This window comes from Porites lutea, chromosome 6 (genome assembly GCF_958299795.1).
Source record: "Porites lutea chromosome 6, jaPorLute2.1, whole genome shotgun sequence".
Lineage (NCBI taxonomy): Eukaryota > Metazoa > Cnidaria > Anthozoa > Scleractinia > Poritidae > Porites > Porites lutea.
The window spans coordinates 24,230,514-24,254,935 of NC_133206.1; the positions used below are offsets into that span (position 1 = coordinate 24,230,514).

The following is a 24,422-nucleotide window of genomic DNA, read 5'->3' on the forward strand; positions in this document are numbered from 1 at the left end:
ATGGGCTATTATTTGCAGCCAAATCTTCGATCGCCATATTTCACTTCAATTTATCAGAGAGGTGGAGAGTTTTGTGATTATGGGCTGAATATCCCGAGATAAATTGATGTAACGCTTGAAGCTAGGATAATGGAGGAAATTGCACTTTGATTTTCGTATATTAGGGTTTATAACCATTTATCCACATTCGATTGCACTCTGTTACGCCTTCACCTCCGTGGGTGGGGGTGGGGACTCACTCGTGAAATTGACGGGGATGCTCGTTGTTTGACTACTTAGAGATTCAAATTGTAGATGTTTATCTTATCATACGAAAAGCTAATATTTTTCGCATACAGATATCCGGCTTAGTGTAGTGTCGAAAGAAATATATATATACAAAGAATTAAACCCAAACGCCATTATTTAGTGTTTATCTCTACGGTCCTTATCCGTTCTAGAAATTAGTTTGCTGTTTTAGTAGGGTCTATTTAGGGCCAAAAAAAGCCTGAGCCAGGAGGATCCCCGTACCTTTCACACAGGGGCTCCCCCTACCCTGACCTGGCATTCTCGGAGACCCAAGAGCAGTCAGTCGGGCCGGAAGAAACAACACAACGAAAATAATCAAGCACGGGGAGAACCTTTCGCCGTACCGTTTCTCCCGACTCGACTGACTGCCCCTGGGCCTCAAAAGATGCCTCCCCTGGGAGCATTCACCCACTTAGGGTTGATTTTCAGTGTCGTGTAATTTTTACGTGCGTACGTCCGTAAAATTTACGTTGGCAAATAAAAGAGGGGCAATGCATGAAAGGTCGCTCGTAGACGTAAAAGTTGAACCTTGCTCAACTTCTCGTGTAAGATCAGCACTTTTTATCTTTCTCTATATTATTTGCGTGATTAAAATTTATGTGCGTTAACTTGCGTAGCCAAAACCGCGTCAGTGGAAAGGCCATGGGAATAAAGAAAATCATCAGATCACCAAGTTTAAAGGCGCTTGACTGTTAATTATATCCTCATCATCAGTATCATTAGTCTGCCTCACGCAACGCTAAAAGAAACGGGACAAAAACGGATATGAGGGAGACTGCTGCAGTATCATGGAAATGTAAGACTTCACATTCCAATAGTTCCAATTTTACTTTTTATAAAAATAGATTCAGTTTTACATTTGTGAAATATATCTTGAAAACTATTGACTTGCTCATGCGAATGCCAACAGAATTTACTACATCTGAATTATACATCCAATAGACACAATGGGCCAGTTAATAAAACGAAGTCTCAACAGACCGCGACTTAAGACAAACTGTGGACCTGAATCCAAATTTTTGCAAGTGCAGTACTTTGTTTTGTTTTTTATATGCAGTATGCCTTCCCATAAATCAAAATAGCTTTGAACGCGGTTTTGTAAAACAATGGTCGAACTCCGTCTATACATAACTGGCCGATTGTGTTTCGCAGCCTGTCCACAGGAAAACCTGCGGCGTGAGGGAAGTGGAGAAGCACAAATGCTAAAGAAAAGTCTGAGTAGCGTGAAACATTCTAATCTTATGGAGTCAACAGTAAAGTACCTTAGAAGAAAAAAGTTCAAGGGTAATGATAACCGACTGTGACACGGCGCGCATTTAACTAGAAGCAAAAGCTATAATATAAATTTAAAGAATAGTATTGTTTACAATCCCTACTTTTCCGTAAGATTGCCGATATCAATACAAACCCTAACCATGGTTTCAAGTGCACCGAGTCTAGATTGGGGATGAGTATGAAATCTATACTTAAGGTAAGCGCTCGACCTCGAACATCTTGCAGAAAAATAGGGGACCATTAATATTCCAACAATTTCCCAGATGTTCAGAGAATTAATGGGGCTCTATTGAAAACCTCACTCTCCATTGGATGGAGTTCACAGCTTCGTTATTATCCGTAGGCTGCGACTGAATACAGTCGCCTCTTATCGCTCCCCTTCGCTGGGGAAGCTCGAAACTTCCCACCGACGGAGATCGACGAGAGGTTTCTGTAGCGACTCTTCTACGGCTTTTTTCAACTTTCGTCTGAGACTAATAAGCGAAAATCCGTAAACACAGCTAAAAAGAGCGCCTTCAAATGTGATAAATGTGCCAAGTTTGAACGTGATTTGTACTGTGAATAACTAACGGGAGCCCCGCATAGTCGCCGAATTTTACCGACGTTAACATGGCGGGGGCTAATTAGTGTCCCCAACCCCCCCCCCCCCCCCCCCCTCACCCCCCATACAAACGTCTGTAAAATTCCTCGACTTTGCCGAGCAATATCTTCGCTTGATTTTAACGTTCACCTTTTAACTAGGTAGGTTTTCTAATTTAAGGCGCTCTTCCCACCAGTGTCAATGGATATTAGCGAACTGGTCTTATGATCAAAACTTGAGAAAAAGAGAAAATTAAAACCGTGGAAAGGTCTATTTGCAGGCTAAGTTAGAAATTTTTCACCTTGAATGAATCAATCTATCTCTTCGAAAAGCAGGTCGTGAGAGGGGAGAGAAAATGTTTCAAAGTTTCTTTTAAGAGGAAACAACAGTCACAATGTACTAATTCATACACCCTGGTTAAGAGAGAAAGAAAGAGAGAGTACGTGAGTCACAGTTTCGTGTGCAGGGAGACATACCGAGTGAACTAAAACAAAGAAAGGTGTTGCAGCAAGGAGCCCAAAAGTGTGACCTCCTTTAATTAATTCACATTCTTTCATGCAGACATTAACCAATCAGAAGTTGAGGAAAGGTTCCAGCTGGCTTCTGATTGGATTAAATCTGCACAAAAGAATGTGTACAAACCAAAAGCGGTCACACTTTTGGGTTCCTGGCTGTAAAGAGACATGGCCGATTACCGCAGACACTTGTCTCTCCCAGAAGGCTGCTCATTTAACATGACCTGATCTTATCCCCTTTCTACTCAGGACTCAGTTGTTCGAAGGATGATTAGCAATAACCCAGGGTTAAATTTTAATCCGCGCTTCTTTATCTTTTTTTCAAAAGCATCTTCTCGGATATTTTTCCCTATTTTTTTTTTCGTTCATCCAATTATCAAACGTGGACAAAAAGAACTAAAATGAATTTTCTTTTTAAGCTTTCATATCTGAATTCAAATTTCGCACTGACCCTGGGTTACCTTAACCTACCTTTGAATAACTCGGCCCACGGCTTTTACCTCTGAAGGAAGAAAAGACCTTGGATCTTTGTTGTTTCATTATTCCACTGCGCTGAAATTAAACTTTCGTCAAGCAGCGGTAAACCGGCCTCTACCAGTATCGCGTACGCTTTTACGCTTTCCAATGACAACCTTTCTCGAATTAATCTGCTGTATATATATCGAATTTTTGAAAACGTTACCGCCAAATAGACTTTTTTCGTCACGCGGTTTTTTTAAGCCAATATAAAAACTGAGAATGTAACCATTGCTTTTTTTCTATTTCCCTTTTTTCTCCGTCCTCGCTCCTTCTATTTCTTTTTTCCTTTCCTTTTCCTTTGCTAGTGTGATTTTCGAGCCTTTCCGGCGCAAAAACCTGCCTTTTGGTCCTTTTTCACTCAAATGGCCGTAAATTTCGCTAGGTTCGTTTTCAAAAAATCGGCTAGATATATACCATAGTTTAAGAGCCATGCAAGAGGTAATGCGTGACTCTAGGAATGCAACAGACAAGAGTAACAGCTGCTCTTAGTTTGATTGGTAGCATAATGGACGGATGAAAAATATAAGGAAAGGGGAAGAGAAAAAGACTGGTGTCCCCGTGGAAGGAGGACGCGCACGAGGGCAGAGAGATCTCCCTCTCTCCTCGCGCGTGGCCTCTTCACCTCGCGCCCCACATTTCGTACAGACCCGTTACGTAGCTAAGCTAGTTAATTAGGTGTTAACAGCTTTCTGAGGTCGCTAGCTTCCTTTTCTAAAGCCTTCTGTTGCTTCCACAAAACACACTGAATAATTTTTAGCCGTTCTACGGCAGGGGTAAAACCAGGTTCAAGCTGAAGGGCGAGCAAGTAATGCTGTATTGCCTCTGGAATGTTACTCTGCAAAAAAGAGAAAATAGAAATATGTTATTATAGTCATTACCATGATAACCTTAATCACTAATTTATTTTGCATCATTTTCCTGGCAGTATGCTAAGTAGTTAGAGTATCCGAATTTCAGGAGATTGACAGGCAGGATCGTGTGTAGGGCAAGTTTACAACCGAGCTGAATCGCTCCTGGGTACATAATCTTTCTGAACCAGTTCGAGAAGCAATTAATTTTTCCTCTTTCAAAGAATTAATTAACAAAGATTTTTCCAAGGAAGTCCCAGGAACAATTACCTATCTACAAAGCCGGAAAAATCGCAAAACTTCTATTAAAAGGCCATTTCCAAGTTGCTTTATAAAGCCTCTCTTTCAAACACAATAGTAAGCTCTTACTTAAAGGCGCTCTACCACTCTTTTGCTTGCTATCTTATGAAGAGGGTAAAACTGTCTTCGAATCAATTGAATTGCAAAAAAATGGCCCAGTTTGTTATTGAAGACTATATTCAGGCTTTAAATATGTTAAATATGTCGTTTACTCCTACGGTTGGCAAGGATGGACATGGATTCAACTAGGCAAAATTGGCCCCATTTTTCCAAGTTTTAATACTATGACTTTCAGTGTTTGGGTAAAGGTACTAAGTCATCACTTCAAAACAGAATTGACCTAAAACAGCGATATCCTCGTGACAAAGTCTTTTAAAGCCAGAACTGGTCGCCGGACCGATCATCTTTAAAATGAAACAAGCTTTGTTCGAGAGCTTTCACGGAAAAGAAACGGTTTGGACAATTCTGTTTTATAGTGGAAAAACTTCAAAATAAGACTTAAACATATGCATATTCTTTACACGTTAACTAACTGGCGAACAAGATTAGCACCGGCTCCTAGCGGGTCCGTGCACTTGTGTAAATAAGCAGATTTCAGAAAAATAAAGATTGCTGTTGCTTTTAGCTCACCTGGGCTCCAAAAACATTACCAAGAATGAAGTGACCAAGGGCAAGACTAGGAGAAACCTGGCAAAAAACAAAAAAATAATACAACATAAAAATACAAGTGAGAGAATATAACAGGAAAACAAGTTCTAGACTTGCATATTTATTTAAGTGTAAAATAAAATAGTTTTACAAAAGGCCAAAACAAACTTCTCTTACCTCTAAAGCCTTTTTAATTACAATAACAGTGTCATCAAGATGCCCTTCTCGAAGGAGTATGCTGGCCAGCCCCACATGAGCGACATCCTAGCAAGTATTACACGACGTAAAAAACAGTGTGAGGATGATGTACACGTGGTGCTCACGTGATGAGTGTGTAAATAAATGTATGTTGTGATAAACTTACAACATATACAGGCAATCCAGTGAACAAAGCAAATACATGCAACTGGAGTAAAACGCGGCAAAAGCTTAAAAACAAGTCAAGATTGGTTTTCCTTTTACTCATGTTCGGTCGTAAAAGTGGTGATAGAATTTTTTTCCGTTTTTGACGAGTACTAAGACCAAAGTAATTTCGAAATCATTTTGGATAATTTGGAAACCATTTTTTATTCTTATTATACGACTTGCCCTTTGCAAGATAGGGAAAAAACCCTTTCAGCGACAACAAATCCAAATGCTTTCGATTTCTGAAAATATGACAGAAGAAACATCTAGCCATTATAGACATCTTTAATGAAAATAAAGCCCTTAGTCCGGCGATATTCAGACTTGCGGTTATTAGTTTTCTCGAGAAATATTGTTACCAATAATACTGATCTTTACAGAACCACAGTAAAATCCTCATCTACACGTTTGGGTTTCAATTTACTTAATGTAACACATACCCTTGCATTGGGCGGAGAGAAGGACAGCGCCTGCCGTAAGCACTTGATAGCTTCAGCTGTATCTCCTTGGACTCGCCAGTACAATGAAGCGATATTTAATAATACCCAAGATGTTGAATTCTGTCCAAAGAAAGAAATATTAAAAAAAGTAGAGAGAGAAAAGTACCTCACTTAAGATACCGTATTAATTTATTCGATTGAGCGCCCTACTTACTAAATGTTTGGACCCTGCGAGTGGGCGCTTATTAAATTTTCACCATTTTCAGTAAGTAATAAGCTTATTTTGCCACAAAACAACAAATAGTAACAAACCGTGAAGACGTACTAAAGCAGAATTTTAACTGTTTATTGAAGTTTCTTTAAAATGTTAAGAAAACTTCGCCTTCGGGCAAGTCATTAGTAGTACTCACCCAATTCCAATCTTGTTAGTAAGGTCAATGTGTGTGTGCTTTTTTTGGGGGGGGGGGGGGGGGAGGAGGGTGGGGCTTATTATTGTAATACCAAAACATGAATTAACAAAAGGAGAGAGAGATAGTCAATGTGTGAGTATGGGCCGATTGACATTTTGAAGGCTTGCAAACTTTTTTAACCAGCACAGCACTTATTCTGTATTCTACAGAATTTTTGGCTTCCTCCCGCCTTTTGTTATGTATTCAGTCTATAAACTTGTAGCTGAATAAATGACCCGAAGATTTTATCTAATTTTTCTTCCTTTCTTTTCTCATCCCAATCTTATTTTATCTCATTCATAATAATAATAATAATAATAATAATAATAATAATAATAAAAATATTTATCCAGGGAGCCCACTCGCCTAAGGAGTTTTCAGAGGGACCCTGGCAAATAATAAATGACAAAATGACAAAATAAAGAAATAAAGGCTAATAACCTACCTAAACAAATGAAAAACTAAGAAAAGAGATTAAAATTGATATTTATATATAAAACTAATTTTAAAATAGTTTTAAAATTGAACTAGGTAATTTACAAAGTTTTTAGCTTTGCCTTACAAAGGGACAACAATGATTTGCTGTTTTTAATGTCATTCAACGTTTACAGGAGGCGCGCTCTCGCGTCAGAGCGCAGAAATGGTTCCAAAAATTGGGCCAGAAATTGCTAAAGAACCGGCCACCTGACCAGTTTAACTTCATGGTCCGGAAGGATCCATCCTAAGGATGTGCCGATCATGTCCAGCGTAAACGGTCCCCTCACTAAGCGATCATAGGGCGACCTACCCCTAGACAAGGAACGAGCAGTGAAATCGAAATCCAGGCGTCGCTCTCATAAATATATCTTTGCGCTCAGTCTCTTACATGTGGGATAAATTTTTTCAAGCAAAATAAAGTTTTCTGAAAATTACCTTTAAGGTTATTGAGACCATCGTAAAGGCGACAAAAAAGAAAAAATCCGGGTTAATTTTTTTAAAAATTTAACACATTGGAAATCAATTCACAAACTCAAGCCATTTTTTCTAACGCGCATGCGTGATAGGCATATCTTCTTCATTTCACTGTTTCTATTAGGATTTTACCATTCTTGGGAGACAATACACCAAAAACGAAAATGAGAGGACGCGTGCATTACAGAAGGCCGAAAGCTGATCACGAAAAAAGGCGAAACACAAAAAAAGGTACCTTTTGCAAAGCGTTAAAGATTCTCGTTCCCATTTCATCAATACTATCTTGTAATGTTCTACCAACAGTAAGTAGAGTCTAGAGAAAACGAACAAACAAACAAAAAAAATTACTCATACACACTTGCACACAAGTAGACTGCGGCTTATTTGGGGTCCGCACCGGAAATTGAGTGGAAAAGGTTTTTCCTTCAAGGAGCAGGTTTGTTTCTTGGAAAACAATTATAAAATCATTACTAGTAAAAGCACGGATTCCAGGCATAATTTATGCAAAACGGGCTTGCCAACGATACTATAGGGAATAGCTGCAAAATGACAACTGCATGCAGGAGGGCAAGTAAACTATTAAGATACATACAGCTGCTGGTCACTTTGCTTGCTGAATAGCACGCAAGCATTTTAGTGCTACCTTTAGCGGAAAGCTAAACGACAAACATTTATCAAGGAAAAAACACAAGAATAATCAATACTTACAGCGCGACTACTGTAATCGGTGCCACTTAGACAAAGTTGACCGATCTGATTGCAGGAAAATAACAATACATACAGTAGCTCGTAAAAAAACAATAAGTTATTCAAAGCACAAAATTTAATAGCAAACGTTTTTCAGGAAAGCAAAATGTTTCATGTTTTTCTATTCAAATCTTTGCATACAACACCAAGGAGACATATTTCTTTGACACAAGCTGCTATTTTGTCATCTGCAGGCAATTTCTTCGCTACTATTGCCACGCTTTGCAATAACATGCGACCGCAAGTCAAAAATATAACTATCGTCAACGTTTTCGCCTCCGTCACTCACTCTAAGGGTTGATTTCCAATGTCGGGTAATTTTTACGTACGTACGTGCGTAAAATTTTCGTTCGCAAATAAAATAGCTCGTGAGCGTAAAAGTTGAACCTCGCTCAACTTCTCGTTTAAGCTCAGCACTTTTTATCTTGCCTCTATTTTATTTACGTGATTAAGATTTACGTGCGTTAACGTGCGTAAAAAAACGCGTCAGTGGAAATCAACCTTACCGGACCTCTCGGGAAACACGTGCTTTCTTCAGCAAGTTCAAAAGGTGACATCTGTTAGGTTGTAATTGGTTGATTTCGATCCATGTTGCTAATTTCGTTTTGTAGTAATTACGATTGAAGACTAACTTTCTAGGAATGTATTGTTGTTTTCCTGTAATCCAATTTGTCAACTTCTTCTTGGTGGCCCCGGTTATGGAAGTCGCACTGTAACATTTCAGCTTTAATTTGCTGTATCAAGGTTTGGGGAAATTCAGGGACCTTTAAAAGACCTTTATAAGGCTTTTTTGAACTCGAGGACATCATTTAAAGGGTGTCCTCTGTAATTCAAATTTTAATGACTTTGCGTACTCTGTAAATATGTATGAGAGGTAATATGGAGACGGGGCGAACAAGGAAAAGGGTCAATAGGGAATCTATGGGAACAGGTATTTGCATGGAAGGTAGGTAGGCAGATAGGCAGGTACTACTAAACTAATACTAAGAAGCAAGCAAAAGGGACTATTTATTTAAATTAAGGACGAAACAAGCCTTTAAACCTGCGTGAGACCAGCCTCAGCCACTTGCTCAAGTTTACCGGCATTTGCTACTCCCTGTAAAGAGGTGAAGAACACTTATTAAGAACCCAATACACTAACCAAGCAACAACGAAAAAACAAACTGCACAGAAAGCTGCCTGATATATCTTTAGTAAGTAAAGCCATTTTACCCAAAAGCGCTTTGATAACTTACCAAAGTAGAAAGGGGGGGGAAGGGGTATGTATAGCTTAAAGAGAAAAGGGGTTAGGGCAGGGGAGGGAAATCATTTAGTATTGCATACCTGAAGGCTAGCGAAAGTGTGAAAGTTGTTTCTTATCTTTGCAGTACAGCGGGGCTCCTTGGCAAAGTTGTGTACGTCACTTACGAAGTCCATATGTGTCCGAACACTAACAAAAGAAGAGGAAAAAATGCGATAAAGAATAATTTGATCAGAAACCAACCATCTCCCCACACTAGGGATGTGCAAAAAAAGAAAATTCAGAATACCAGCCAAACTTTAAAACTAAGGTAAAATTGGTGTTTTACTTACCCACTAACGCACCACAACAGGGAAAAAACGTTTAACCAGACCAAATTATTAAATCGTTAATTCAAGTGTTCCACGCATTATTATCTTCAGCACGTTAAAGATGTCTGATTTTAGACGGCAAATTTTTGCAGCGTGTGATATATATCACACACTGCAAAAATTTGCTGTCTAAAGCGAACTTTCCCCTTCTTATTTATGCCACACTTGCTGATCGTAACTACAACACATTCAAATTAAATGAGTTAATTAAATCGTTAATTCAAGTGTTCCACGCATTATTACCTTCAGCACGTTAAAGATGTCTGATTTTAGACGGCAAATTTTTGCAGCGTGTGATATATATCACACACTGCAAAAATTTGCTGTCTAAAGCGAACTTTCCCCTTCTTATTTATGCCACACTTGCTGATCGTAACTACAACACATTCAAATTAAATGAGTCAAGCGAAAAGCAGAGTTTGAGACTTTTTCCTTGCATGTCCGTGTATTAAGCCTTGAGATGTCACCTAGGTGCGCTCAGCAATTTTATTAGGGAGCTTAAGCAACAACGACGGCGACGGCGAAGAAAACATCACTAAGAAAGGGAATTCGCGCTGCCTCAAACTTTAGAGACCTTAAGATTCAAGGACGAGAACGACTACGAGTACGAGATTTGACTTAAAGTTTTTTCGCATATTCTCAAAATATAGACTCCCCGGAAACCTTCATTTTACCATTTTTCACCAGAAAAATTAGCACTGTTACCTTTAGTGAAGGAGATTACGCGCTCTCCCGGTCGCAAAACGATAAAACTTCCAACATTTGATAACTCGTTTTCCCCACTTCGGCATTCTCGCTAAAATTCGTAGTAGAGCCGACGACGGCTACCACGTTTTCCCGCCAAAATGACGCTGGTTAACGCGCGAGCACTACTTAGTGCTGAGAAAATCTCGCACTCGTAGTCGTACTCGTCTTAGAATCTAAAGGTCTCTATTATTGCGCTTGTTCCATCTCGTTTAATTCGTCAAATGTTGGCAAATTTTTTTGGAGTTGAATTCTAAAGGACTTTATCAAAATCAAGAAAAGAAAAAGAAAGTTATCTTGTGTTCGCCCGTCCTCGAAAAAACGTGAAATTAGGCACTTTCACTTCGTAGTCGTGTAAAGACGGCTGAGAAATTAAATGTGCAAAAAAGCGTGATGCCAATGCAGACAAAGTTGCAAAGTTGTTGTTTTGCCAATCTAAACATATTGCTTTTTGGCCGTTCTCGTTGCCGTCGCCATCGTCGTTGCTTGAGCTCCCTTAAGATTTCAACCCTCACGTAATATTGCACAATACCGGTGCTCTTTTTTTTCTGGCGAACATGCTATAATCAGTTTAATTATAAGGTCACCAAAAGGAGACTTTGTAAGAATTTGAGCTTGGAGCACGAGTGCATACTGAGCTTTAAGAAGGTTTGATTGGTATCATTTCTAAACAATGTCTCCCTTACTTGATAGCTGAGTAAAAATTATCGATAGCAAAGTAAAAGAGTTACGCATGCGCTTTTCTTAGTAGGTCTACTTACTCGATATTCTTTGTGTCCAATGACAGCCACGCACTGAAGTGTTTGTTCCTCATAATAAGTGCATGTACTCCCTCGATGTGTTTACATTCCTCATCGCTCAATTCATGCAGTGCGCCGCTCGTACGCACATTCATGAAGTTTGTTTCAAACACATTTGAACCTGCCCCGACTTTGTGAAGGAATTCAGCTTCTCTGACTCTCTCTTTGATAGTTTGTGACGCTTTATCGTTATGAACCGTCTTTCTTGATTTATAATCTATCCTTTCCTCCTCCATCTGTGATTTAGAAGACGTTGATTTTTCTCCTTTCTCAAGACTTTCGTCGGCTTCAACAGTTGCATGTTTATTCTGTTTTGAATCCTTGTCACCATTAACATTAAATTTTTCATTCGCATTTCGATCAGGAGAGGAAATTTTTCCTTCGCCTTCTCCATTATCTTTACCAGATTCTTCTAAATTTTGGTCCTCTTCTTCCGAGGTTTTTTCCACGCCTGAATCCTGGTCAGAAGAAATCTTTAACTCGCTCCTATCGACCACCGTTGAATCAGAGTTTTCAGCCCCCTCGCTCTCTCCGACCGGGGCCGCTATTTCGCTTTGCTTGGAACCTTTCATTTCGCTGTTTCCAACAACATTTAAATCAGAATCCTTCTCGCTTTTTCCATCGATGGTTTCGTTTCTGTCAACCTTATTCTCTTCACCATTCTCTCGCACTTTCTCTTTAAGAGAAGACTGATCGCTTGCCATATCGTTTGACGAAACTTTAGCGGAATCATCGCTTCCTGTTTGCTCCGAGTTTGTTGTGGACTTTGAAAAATCCGTTTCAGCATTAGTTTGCGGAATAGTAAACGGAGTAGTCGAGCTCTGTGTTTGCAAGTCTGTGTCTTGAGTCAAACACTCCATTGCCGAGGCTTCTCCTTTCCGCCTTTTCGCCCCCACACTATGACAATTCTGAGCCAAAACCAACATGTCTTGACTCTGGAGGGGAGGGGTGTGTTTAGGTCCAATGTGACGGCTCCCTTTAGCTTTTTCAAACAGTAACTCAACGTTCGAATCTTCCCGCGTGTTCTTGGACGCCATCTCATTCCATTTCAAACCCGGGCCGTTTTTGCTTATCAATAAAGATTCTCCTTTTTGCTTGGAAAACTTAGTTTCCTCTAAGAAAATTATTTCAGCATTATCTTTTCTGCGATCGGAATCACGGCTGGGCATCATAACGCCGATTTCTCCCCTTCTTCCAACACGCTGAGAGTCTCCAGCTTTCATTTGCGCGCTTTTAGTAGAAGTCGCTTTAATAGGCGTAGAGGTCGTTTTCGAGGCATCTCCGCTATCGACGCTGGAACCCGATTGTGACGACATTTCGTCGGCAACATCCATTGTGCTTGATGCGGATTGACGAGAACAGCTTACAGTTTTTATGATACTATTTAATCGATTAAGCGCCAATCGAGCCTCTTGGAGGTTACGCATCGTTTCTTCTTCTGACGATATGTTAGAATTATCAGACGGAGCATTTGCCGCTTCACTGAGCGTTTCACTTGTTTTATCGAGCCTCTCAATACCAGACTTGCCGTTTTCTTGGTCCTTTGAATCACCAGATGTCTGTTGGTAGTCCACTTTCAGGTAAGGAGTGGGCTCGATAGATTGGGTCATAGGCGTGGATTTTTCCAGGGTTTTAATCTGAATTGTAGCACTTTTGTTTTCCGCCGCTTGATATTTAGAGTCTTCCCGACTGCTGGCAGATGTCACAGTTTCTCCGCTCAGGGCTTCATTTGTTTGTTTATCCTTTGGGCCACCGGGATCAGATTGCGTGGGTAAATTCTAAGAGAGAAGGAAACTGATGTTACAATAGAACTTGTCATAAATACAAACGGGATCGGGGTCGGCACTGCCTTTAGACTGTTACGTCCCTTAAGGTACGTTTAAGTTCCGCAGAGTCAGATTAAGTGAAAGTACTACTAAAGATTTATGATCACAGTGTCTATAGTAGAACTGCTTTTTTAGGGGCCGTTCATTTTTTATCAGGTATTGGGGGCGGGTAGGATGTCAGTGTGGGGGGGGGGGGGGGGGAGGGGTGCAATGCCAAATAATATGGCGTCAAAGGGGAGGAGGACAGTCAAGACGAAAAATATGGTGTGTACAGCGGGGGGAGGGTTAGTGAGAAAAACAACTTTTCAGGTTAGCAATACACATTAAGCCTACAACACAAAGCAGCTAAAGGAACTAGCGCACGCTGTTGGTATGTTCATCGTACACCTTCGTGTTTAGTGTGAACACTCATTCAACCTCGTTACCTTTTCCAGAGGAGAAGCTCTGCTCTTGCACGTATCTTGGTATCTACTGCTGTCCTGTATAAGTGCAAACATTTGCTTAAGCTGCATCTTGAATACCTCCAGAGGAAGTAATTGCTTCTTTTCCACTTCCTCACTGCTAAGTTTTGTAGTTAAATCTAGTTCAGGAGTTTTAAGACTATCCATTGACTCATTAAAATTTCTGCAACAGAGATAGACAATTGTTTAGGATAACTCCTGTCAAGACAAACCCCATGAGAACTTATACTATTATGCACTGGGAGGAAAATACAAGGGGGCATCCCCACTTTTGCGCACCTAGTGGAGTTCCCACCTTAAAAGGATGGGGGTGCCCCCTTGGTGAGTATCCTAGCCTTGACTGGAAGCAAGGCTGGAGGTTATCATGGTCTTTTGTCTTATGTTAGACTGCGAGCAGTCTCTCTTTTCCTTCAGATTTAGTAAGGGGAGTGTCTCGGGCGATTTGCTCTGCGGATCAAGAAAAAAGAGAGACTGCTCGTAGTCTAGTCTTCTGTATATATGAAGGGACCCAAGGTGTCTACTAAAGGGGCTATGTCACATAACTAGTATAATTTTACCAAATCAGTGAGTAGTAATTTTCGCGCATTTTGATTGGCTCCCATAACTCGGGATATCCTTTGCTATTCACTGTTTTGCGACCGGAGCCAAGATGGCGTCTCGCGCGTGCCGAGACATTTTCGGAAGACGAAATTTGAGCGATAAATGAAGCAGTCGTACGAACAAATACCACGAAAGCGACAGCCTTTGGCTTGTCGGTGTTTACTGGTACGTAGAAAATTATTTTCATGCTGAGTTTGCAACAAAATCATAAAAATGTTAAGAATATCCCCTAAATGTTTGCAAACTGGAAACAAAGTTCCTACCAACTGACGTTTTTAATTTACGAAAAGGTACTTTTTTTCACTTTTATCGAACTGACTTGGTAAATACCAAAACAACTATCCCCCTATGGTTGGTGAACAGTATACATCGACACTTCGTGTCTCGGTATACAGCTATTTCGAGAAAGGTTGTGGGGAAAAGTGCACGCGACAATCCCGAAAGGTATTGTGGGTAGTTTTGAGTTCACTTTTCTTCAAAGAAATTTGAAAGAATGGCACGAGAGGCCATGGATGTATGTTTGCGAGAGCTAAAGGAAAGCAACAAAAGTAGGTTCAACAGCGACAGTGTCAGGAACAGTGTATTGATCATACGGCGCTTTTCATAAGTCAGAACTGGCCGGCCGGACCATGGCCAGACCAGGCATTTTGGAAATGAAACAGCCTTTTCCAAGAGGATTTGCTGAAAAACCATCTCTTTTGAGCATAATGTGTAGGATTTGACTGATCTGGATGGTTTATTGTTGATTAAAAGTGAAATTCCCATTACGATGGAAATAAGCTGGTCAGTCAGTTCTGACAAATGGAAAGTGCCCATATCCCATATTACCTTTCGGGATTGTCGCGTGCACTTTTTTTCGGACAACCTTTCTCGAAATAGCTATATATCCATCACTATTCACCTTCCCTTCGGGGAATAGTTGTATACTATTTGCTATTGTTTTAAAAAGCTGTAGTAAAACAAGTCTTTGCATCAATTGAATTCCATAGAAAATGGTGCAGTTTTGTTATTTACTAAGACTATAACAGGGTTCGCAAATACGCCAAATTTGGCGTATTTTACGCCAAAATTGTTCAGATGACTCCACTGAAGTTACGGAGGGAGTCACTTCGACTCCAAAAATTTTCGATAACAAACAGGGAGCCACTTCGACTCCAGAAATTTTCGGTAACACAGTTTTGTCCTTACCTTTTTCGCAACAAATACAATTTAAGTTAATTGTAAACGTTGTAAACCTTAATTAAGTCATCGAAATTAAAGAATTATACTGCACGACAAAACAGGAAGAGGGTAAATTACGATCGAAGTTTACTCGATGACCGCCATCATGGATTTGAGTTTTCCAGGTCAGCGGACCGCACAGCTACTTCGTGTATCCCTTACGATAGTGTATACATGCCAGGACCACGTGCTGGAAAGTCTGATACTTGACTCCAAATATTCCAAAATGACTCCAAAATTTGTGAAGCAGAAGTCAAACTAACTCCACTCATCAATGAGATTTGCAAACCCTGCTATAATATTATATTATTTAGGCATTGAAACTGTGTCATGTTGTGTGTTGCTACAAAAGTTTATCTTTTTGAAGTTTATCTGCTTAGCGAAGATGTACAAGATTATTTTCGGACACTGACATAGATCCTTATGTGTTTTTTGATTTTAATGTATTAGCGAAAACGCGTAGGAACCATAATTTTTAGACGACACGAAAAAATTACTTTAAATTTTTATTTTTCAATAGCTACATAACAGACTGGAATAGTATTCCATCGAACATTATGCATGCACCATTCATTACGCAGTTTTAAGTCCTATCTATTAGATCATTTGTGTCAATTTTAAATCAGGTGTAACTCGTGAGAGACAACTACATGCAATTCAGTTAGGTTAGTTTTGGGCCGCATTTAAATTTTACTTCTTAATTTTTAGTAAGTTTCATATTGGAGAATATTCTTTGTATGGGAATTTAGTTTCCCCCAATTATTATCCACTCATGCACTTTTTGTACTTTCTGTAATTTATTTACTTGTATTAGCATGACTATGTATTACTAGACTTAAACTTAAAATAAAAGGTGAGGATGGATATGGATTTAAACTTGGCAAATTTTTTCAAGTTTTAATGGTGTGCCTGAAAAAATAATAAACAAATTACAAAAATATTATGTTAAGTGCTTGCTAAAGCAATTTATTTTGCATCTTCTTCAAAACTCTACATGAGCATTTTTTTGGTGTGTGTGTATGGGTAAATACACTAAATTATGACTTAAGCTTGCACAGAATAGACTAAAGACAGCAATATCTTTGAAACATAGCCGCTTTAAATCATTTAAAGTGACCGCCATTCTTGCTCAACAGACAACTGTAAATTGGAATGAAGATTGACTGTCGAAACGACCACCTCCCCTGTAAGCACGTTAACACTTAATCTTTGCATTCTGGGTGGTTGCTAACAGGAGGGACAACCGTAACATAACCTGTGAGACATTATTTTATTGTACATATATGTAACATGGTACATGGTAGACACATATTCATTAAAAGAATGTGAAGAAAACACTTACAAATGCTGCTGCTGTAAAAGATCCGTTAGCTTCAGCTCACACCTCACTGCTTTCACCCGTTCGCACAAAGATTCTGTGTCTGGTGACATCACTAACATGAATCTGTAGCTCAGATCTGCCATTTCATACATCTTTAGTGACTGTTGAGAGAGAAAATTATGAACTTAAGTGGCAAAAAGAACAAAATGATACTTGCAAGAATTAAAAAGTTACATGTTCCAATATTACAGTATTAGCTTCTTAAGGTTGGTTACTGAACCCCATAAATGGAATTTTCAATTTCTGGCGTTTGACATTCAAAATTGATTACTGTAAACTGCCACTGTTTTTTGTTTGCAGGTACATTTGTACATGAGCCTATAACTAGGGGGCTTATAACCAGGGTGGGGCTTATAGCGGCAGCAGTGAGCATCATGACTGGCTCAGCAAAACCTTAAAGCAAAATGTATGCACTCTGCATTTTCTAACATGGGTAATCAAGGACTTGGTGTCTATAAAACACTGTAACAGAAATAATATCATTCTTTGTATTTCAAAGCCATGGAATTTGTTTGGTGTTGAAAACTAATCCATCTGGGTTATCAGTACTTATTCTGTATGCGGCTGACAAGTACTATTTACAGTCACGTAACTCACAGCATAGATATTTCCAAGGAGAAAATGATACAATGAAAGCTCATTGCCAGTGTCCATGGCTGCATGAAGCAAAACCAGTGATTCATGGCTGTAATTTGCATGGTACAGCACTGCTGCAAGGCTCACTAATGCCTGGTCTTTATGCTCCCTAAAAATAAGTGAAATTGAGTTTAGATTTGAATCATATAGCTGTAAAGAGTAAAAGTGTTTTATAAGGTTTAAAAACTTTATGGAAACCATAAATTAAGTGAAAATATAATGGCTTGGTCTTTCATAGGTCTATATATAATCAAAATAATGTTAAATTATATGGGCACCTGGAGAACACAGAATTTCTCTTTGAGTGTTCAAAAATATATCACTTGTTTGCCACGCTCACTTGTGAAATATTTTTCTACACTCCAAAGAGAAATTTTGTATCTCCAAACGACCATGCAATATCCTCTATATACTCTACTGCTACCAGGAGTTTATTACCTAGGGGAAAAATACAAAGCTTGACGAAGGCATTCTATAGCCTCTAAACCATTGCCTTTGATTCTCCAATAATAAGCTGCAAGATTAAGTAAAACCCAGGAACTGGAATTCTGCATGGAAAACAAACCATAAAAAGTAAATTTTGTGGTCAAATCAAACCATTAGACAATAAAAATAATCAATATTGTTGTACACTGTTTACACTAAAGTACAGTTGAAAAACTGAATCTTCAGCAGAAGGACTCAGAGGGTGCACTGCCTCTATTTCATTTATGCTCATAAATTTTTTGCATCTTTACACGTAGAAAATTATGCAACAGTGGAAATCTGCCCAGCTTAAAGAGTTGGTCATTTTAGAGAGCTTGAAACAATAATATTTTATATATTTAAATATTTAACATTTTAATATTTTAACAGACCTGCTCCATTGCCACACTGACATGACCACCTAGATCTTCTGCAGTCTTAAAGTATGAGGACAATGATGCCAACAGTGTTGGCTCAACACTGGCATTTAACTGGTGTTTACCATTAACACCCTCAAGATGGTCATAACTGTATATGACAGTTGGCAGTTCATTTCTGCAATAGGGAGGTTCAAAGTGGGAAGGCAATGGCTGACACAAGCTGACATGGTCTGGAATGCTGGAAATAAAAACAAATAATGAAAAAAAATCGTATTAATAATATTTTAAAATACTGTCACCTTGCAGATGCATAATGTGGCTGAATCAAATTTAGGCTAATTTCAACTCCAGACAAGTAAAAGTGATTTACAGGGGCACACCTAGGGGCAATTCAATTTGGGTTTTTACAGCTTTTGGCATTTTGGCCTCTTATTGCCCGTGTTTGTACCTGTAAGTGTGTTTTGTTCCCTAACCTTCGACTGGTTAACTGTGCCGTAATAATGCCTGGGTGGATGTCACCCACAGGTTGGTTACAGCTGTATGCATTAGTCCAGCTATACTAGCATTTTGGGCACCTCCCCCTTTGCTCATTGTAATGCTCACTTTAACACCAGTGTGTATTTTTACACCGAACTACAGTCAATTAAAACCTCTTATTCTAGAAACTTGTATCAAACAAACTCTTCTTGTATGTGGAAAATTTGATAATTTGTCATTTATTGATTGGCATTTTGTCAACCCAGTCCACGAGTTAGAGATTTTGTTCAGAGGAATAAGGGAACATTCTATTAACTAAGGAAGGTTGGATGGTACTATACATTAAACAGTTGAGAAAATTAGTAAGTTTTGGTTCAGTTCAATCTCTGCTGGTGATTCTAAACACCAAAGGCTTAGTTGACTTATTATAATCAGATACATGAATACAGTTGACTCCCAATAACTTGAACCCTCGCTAACTCAAACCTCGCGATAAGTCGAACAAAAATCGATTTCCCCTGGATTTCCGTCATACATTTGCTGTGATTTTACCCTCGGTAACTCGCACCCTCGATAACTCGAAACTCCGCTAACTCGAAGTAATTTTTGTTCCCCCTCAGATCATTTCTATATAATTTTACCCTTGATAACTTGAACCATGTTTTGAGCCCTTAAAAAGTTGGGGACAAAACAGAGTACTGGCCTCTGAAACATTGAATTTTGAATTTCCCATTGACGTTTTGTAGGCAGATAGTTTACTAGTGGATCGATAGTGGAGGCTAATGTTGTTTGTCACAAATCTAACATGAAATAGCTTTACCTCTCAAAAAGTAAAATGCATGCTCTGTTTAGGCAATGTTTTGTTTCTTTATGTTCTTATTTATAATCTAAAAGTATCTTTCAATTTTCACTCAACATTTCTACAATTAAATGTGATTAAAATGCTCACTGTGCAGTAAAAACTGTTTTTTATCCTTACTCCCGGCTATTTTCTTCGAGCTCCCAATAACTCGAACCTTTTTCGATTTCCCTTGAAGGTTCGAGTTATCAAGAGTTGACTGTATAGTCAATGACTCTCAATAAAAATTGGCCAAAGGAAAAGTAAACAAAAAATTCAATAAATGGGTCTGTCATGTATCAACTGTTTATACTAGACCAAAAAAACCCAGATCACTAGGAGTGCTGCCAGGTCCCATGACTATTAGTAAAGTGTTGGACTTCTCCCAGGGGTTGCATGTCAGAGATGGGAAAACAAACAATCACAAATTAATTATTATTACTTGATGTCATTCGTGGTAAAAGGATTTGTCATGTCCAAATACAACTTAAACTCTGTGATGTGTTTCCCGGCATCAACACAATCTGGATCTTCTTTGTAGAAAGTTAGTTGGATTTCAGCTCGTTCCCTCTCCCTTGCTTCTATAACCTTCCTTTTTTCTTCGAGATATTCTTCTCGTAAAATTTTAAGTCTGTCATATGCACTCTGCTGATGAATGAAGGTGACCAAGTCATATGGACTTTTGAGATTAAAGATGGAGTCAGCCTAAAAACAAAGAGACATCAGAATAATATAGTCAGCAGTTTTATTTTCTAACAAATCCCAGATCTCTGCAATTGCCTGGGAATTATGGTACCTTGTTTAGTTATAAAATGAATAGGTGCTGGAGGAGAGCGCCTGATCATAGCTGAGCAAAAAGGGCAAACATACAAAAAATCGTTATCCATTGTTAAGGCCTGAAACTAAACAGAAACTGAGGCTCTTAAGGTATCTGCACCAGTAAATTTTGCACATCTTTGCATCAATTTTAATAGTTATTTTATAGATAATATCTACATTTTTATATATCACTACATGGACAGTATTTCTCAGTTCTTGAGGAACTAAAAGATATCAAAATAAACTATGCTATGTCACCCAAAAGGTGTTAATTTCACTACCCCTTAGGGTGGTACGGAAAGAGAAAAATCAAAATTTCAAAAGAATCCTTAAAGTTATCGTCAAAAAACAAATGTAACACAGATAAGGACATTTTAATAGAATAATCCTGTGTTTGACCATGACACAGCTTGAATTAATCCACCTTCTATGGCACAGTGTGCTATTTTGTAGTTTGATCCACATGTTGACTTCAATAACACAGCTGTGCAGCAATTAATCTTTGACCAAACACAGATCTCTTCAGTAACATGCTCTTTGTGTATTTGCTACACTTATAATCCATTCTGTTCCTCCAAAAACTGGTTGCCGTTAGTCAAGGTAAATCGGTCACATGGTAATTAACGCTTTTCCAGTGTAAAAAAGGTTATTTTCTTCTCAAAATCAGCTGTTTTTCCTCGATAATTACAGAATTTATTGCCCGCCATTTTGAATCACCAATGTGTAAAATGCTCGTGGAAGCCTAAAAAATGTCTAATAACCTGTCTATGGACCCCTTTAATTTTGATACGTGACTGGTTTCTAGGTGTGACGCACTTCCAGAAGATGCGTTACGCAGTGTCGGCTTTAATTCAGTGAGGCATGCTGAAGTATGAAGATTGAAGAAGAGTGTTATTCAAAATTGAAAATGAATTGCTTCTGTAAAGAGAAAGAAATCAGCAGAAAAGCAAACCAGAGGATTAAGGCCAAGAAACCATTTTACTCTCCCGGCAAAATTGTCAAAATAATAATTTATTATATCAGGTGAGAAGAAACGCTGATGTAATATCAATTTTATACAATAAGTCCTGGAAAATGGAGTATATTTCAAGAACATAACGAATTTTGACAAGAAGCAAGTAGTATTAGTCATCACAGCTTGAACAGAATCAAGAAAAATCAAGTTGGACATACAGCGACTGTGGTTTGCAAATGAATCAAGGCAGTGAATAAATTTTGTTGCGCACATCAGTAGAACTTGATGCTGAAAAGAGGAGTCAAATTGCATTTCTGCCATCTCCCGCAGTCTTTTTTCTTAGTGACGGAAATGAAAATTCTTCTTTTCTTCTTTAACTTCTGGTACATTGGTCAACGTTTGAGTAGATATTCACTTAAATTCCAAGGTATATTCGAAAAAGAAAACAAAATATGCATACTACATCACCTGAACTTACTGAAGAAAGATTTTAAGGGCACAACAAAATGTTGAAAATTTGCCGGTGCAGATACCTTAAGCTGTTAATGCCCAGCTTTATCATGACTTAAAGAAAAAAAAATTAGAAAACTCTTTGAGATTTAAACATGAGACCTCTGCCAGCCACTGATTGAACTGTACCTGAGAAGATGGTGAATTAAATTTGTATATTAAATTTAAAGATAGTGCCATCATGGCGTGAAAATTTATGTTTGGAACACCAGAGAATATTTTACCTGTCAATTTCACAGAAAAAGTGTTTACTACAATATAACATGTATTTCATTGTCTGCAATTCAAGTTTCAAAGGGACTGATATTGATAGTTGATACATTAGCTAATACACTTTATTATTATATACATACTAAGAAATACTCACCAAAAAGCTATGTCGTAAATTTTCGTACGCAAATTAGTTCTAACCACTCAGAGGAGCGAACGATGGTTTTCACATGTGAAAAAAATGATACGTCCAATCAGAATGGCGAACGATGTTTTTTCACGTGTGAGAAAAATGATACGTCCAAACAGAAGCCACAGAGGTGTGTGAGTTTCACGCCAAAATTCCCGCCTTTTATTGCAGCTTGCAGCGCTGCTTCGCACACATTCAACGAGAAAAGTTTTACTCAAAGAGTTTTTCTCGCTAAAAAAATGAAAAACATTTCGGAAATGGAATGGAATAGTTTCGTTTGTTTCACTGTCGATAAAGAAAACGGTAGAGAGCCGGCGAAACAACAGCGGAAAGGGAAAAACAGAACGAGACGTAAGCTTTTGTTGTGTTTTTTGTCAGAGCTACTTTGCCTTTCATTTAAGCTTAAGCTTATATTGAAACCGGCCATTTTAATTAAATTCACTCAGTTTCAATTCTGCATTGAGAACAAACAGTTAAGATTACTTATAGTTCTTGGATTACCTCATATCCTTACCGTCATTTATGTTTTTAACAAACGTTTTTACTAAAAGCTGATACTTCGTTATCGTTGTCATTTTGCGGTAAGTGTGTAGCGGCAAATTTTAGCATTTTTGAAAGATTTAAAATAAAAAGGCCGCCAAAATGATAAATGTCTCAGTATGTATATAATAAACACAATACCACATGGAAAGTGCTTTGTACGGTATTTACGCACTCGTTGTTTTTGTATCAGAAATCTTACTCGTACGCTGCGCTCACTTGTTCGATTTCTGATATGTCAACAACTCGTGCGTAAATACCGTACGCCAGCACTTTCCATGAAGTATTCTCTATTTATTCATTCAAAATATTTCCCCAATTCTGATTGGCTAAAGCACACGCATAATTCACCACAATCAGTTACTGATGACCAAATTTGGAAGAATTTCGTGTTTAACGAGGAAATGACGTCAAAAATGCAGCCTTCTACAGGTTAATGCACCATTAACCGAGAAGACCTGGGGATGAGATTGAGTTATTTTTGTTGTAAAAACTAAATTGGTGGACACTCCACTCGTTTCAAGAGTAAGAACTACAGCTGGAACTAGGCGAAATAATGGCTAAAAACATAGCAAAAACAGCAAGAAGACAACTCTGAGGGCGACATCTGCTATTTGGAGAATATTTGCGGAGCTGGACAAACCTAAACGTAAACTATCGAAGATAAACTTAACATCGATGCAGGTAAGCTTGTTTTAGCTATGTTTTTACACTATGAAATATTTTCAATGAATAATAAAACAATTATTGAATTCAGCTTTCGTATCTTGGAGGGTGTTATCCGCCTCGGCCTACAGCCTCAACGGATAACATCCTCTTTGATCTCCATAATTCTTCATAAGATACTCAGCCTCATTCATTAATTGTTAAATAATTTATTACTTATGGACTTAATTACCACTTATACATGTACATTGTAACAAATTCGTGGCTACTGACACAAATTTCCATTTTTCAAAATCTGTTCTCAGGTAAACCAGTATTAAATGTAGGTTAGCAGGCTAAAAGCTAACCCTAATAGGCTAAATACGAGAAACCTGAGAACGGATTTTGCCCACAACAGCTATATTAGTCCTCAAATTGAGTCCTGTACAAACTCAGCATCAAAAGCTAATTTTCTTTATAACAACAACAGAGTATTGTCACATCTTTGTGTACCATGGCATCTCAGATTTTACTCGTGCTCAGTTCTGACTAACATTGGGAATGACAGGAATGTACAGGAAACAGCGATATTTCTGATGGTCTGAGATTTCTCTGACAACATGGAACAAAGCCAAATTCTTACTTTAGACTCGTAATTGTGTAAACGTTTCTTGTTTGGTAGAAATTCAATCGTAGGGTCTACTTCACTTAATGTATTGTTTGTAAACTTCCGCCAGTGCTAATTATAAATTCTAGAATAACTGACTTTTCGCAATCAAGGATAAAATCAAACTATCGCAAACGATCAATGAATTGTGTTGGCGAACCGATAAAGAGCCACCTATTAAAAGGGCTTCAAAAAACACAGGTAATTGTAAGTCCTTGTTGTAAAACTTTCCACATTTAGTTTTCTTGTAGACTGGATAAATTTAATATTGCCCAAATTTTCATGAACTATAAACAAACGGGTTTAGCGTGAATAATTTAAAAGTTAAATTTGCTCTACCTGCTGTTGTATTCTCCCATCTTCCGTAACGACCCAGTGTGTTGCTCCTTCGCAGAATGGAAGTGACCATAAAGTAGCAAAGAAAATCAAATAAATTACTAAATTAAAATCATACATATTTGAGGGGATTCTTTCCTTCCAC

At 38.4% G+C, this 24,422-nt stretch overlaps 1 protein-coding gene across 1 annotated transcript; it reads right to left on the reverse strand.

The window, feature by feature from the left end:
• Window positions 1–2,264: 2,264 nt before the first annotated feature.
• On the reverse strand, window positions 2,265–24,422 carry LOC140940310 (tetratricopeptide repeat protein 17-like). The gene is made up of 15 exons (XM_073389240.1): window positions 24,281–24,422; window positions 19,848–20,110; window positions 18,103–18,328; window positions 17,684–17,793; window positions 17,207–17,354; window positions 16,571–16,710; window positions 13,372–13,570; window positions 11,082–12,898; window positions 9,289–9,394; window positions 9,008–9,061; window positions 7,454–7,531; window positions 5,819–5,938; window positions 5,151–5,237; window positions 4,956–5,012; window positions 2,265–4,012 (listed from the first exon to the last, which is right to left on the reverse strand). The coding sequence occupies exons 1-15, from the start codon at window positions 24,395–24,397 to the stop codon at window positions 3,845–3,847; spliced, it is 3,690 nt and encodes a 1,229-aa protein (XP_073245341.1). The 5' UTR covers window positions 24,398–24,422; the 3' UTR covers window positions 2,265–3,844.

Excerpts from the sequence above, each read along its gene's own strand:
- LOC140940310 (XM_073389240.1), bottom strand. The coding sequence starts at position 24,397 with ATGTATGATTTTAATTTAGTAATTTATTTGATTTTCTTTGCTACTTTA. Across the intron at positions 18,329-19,847 it reads TTTACCACGAATGACATCAA|CATTCCAGACCATGTCAGCT; the intron begins GTAATAATAATT and ends TTTTATTTCCAG. Across the intron at positions 17,355-17,683 it reads GCTTTGTATTTTTCCCCTAG|GGAGCATAAAGACCAGGCAT; the intron begins GTAATAAACTCC and ends ACTTATTTTTAG.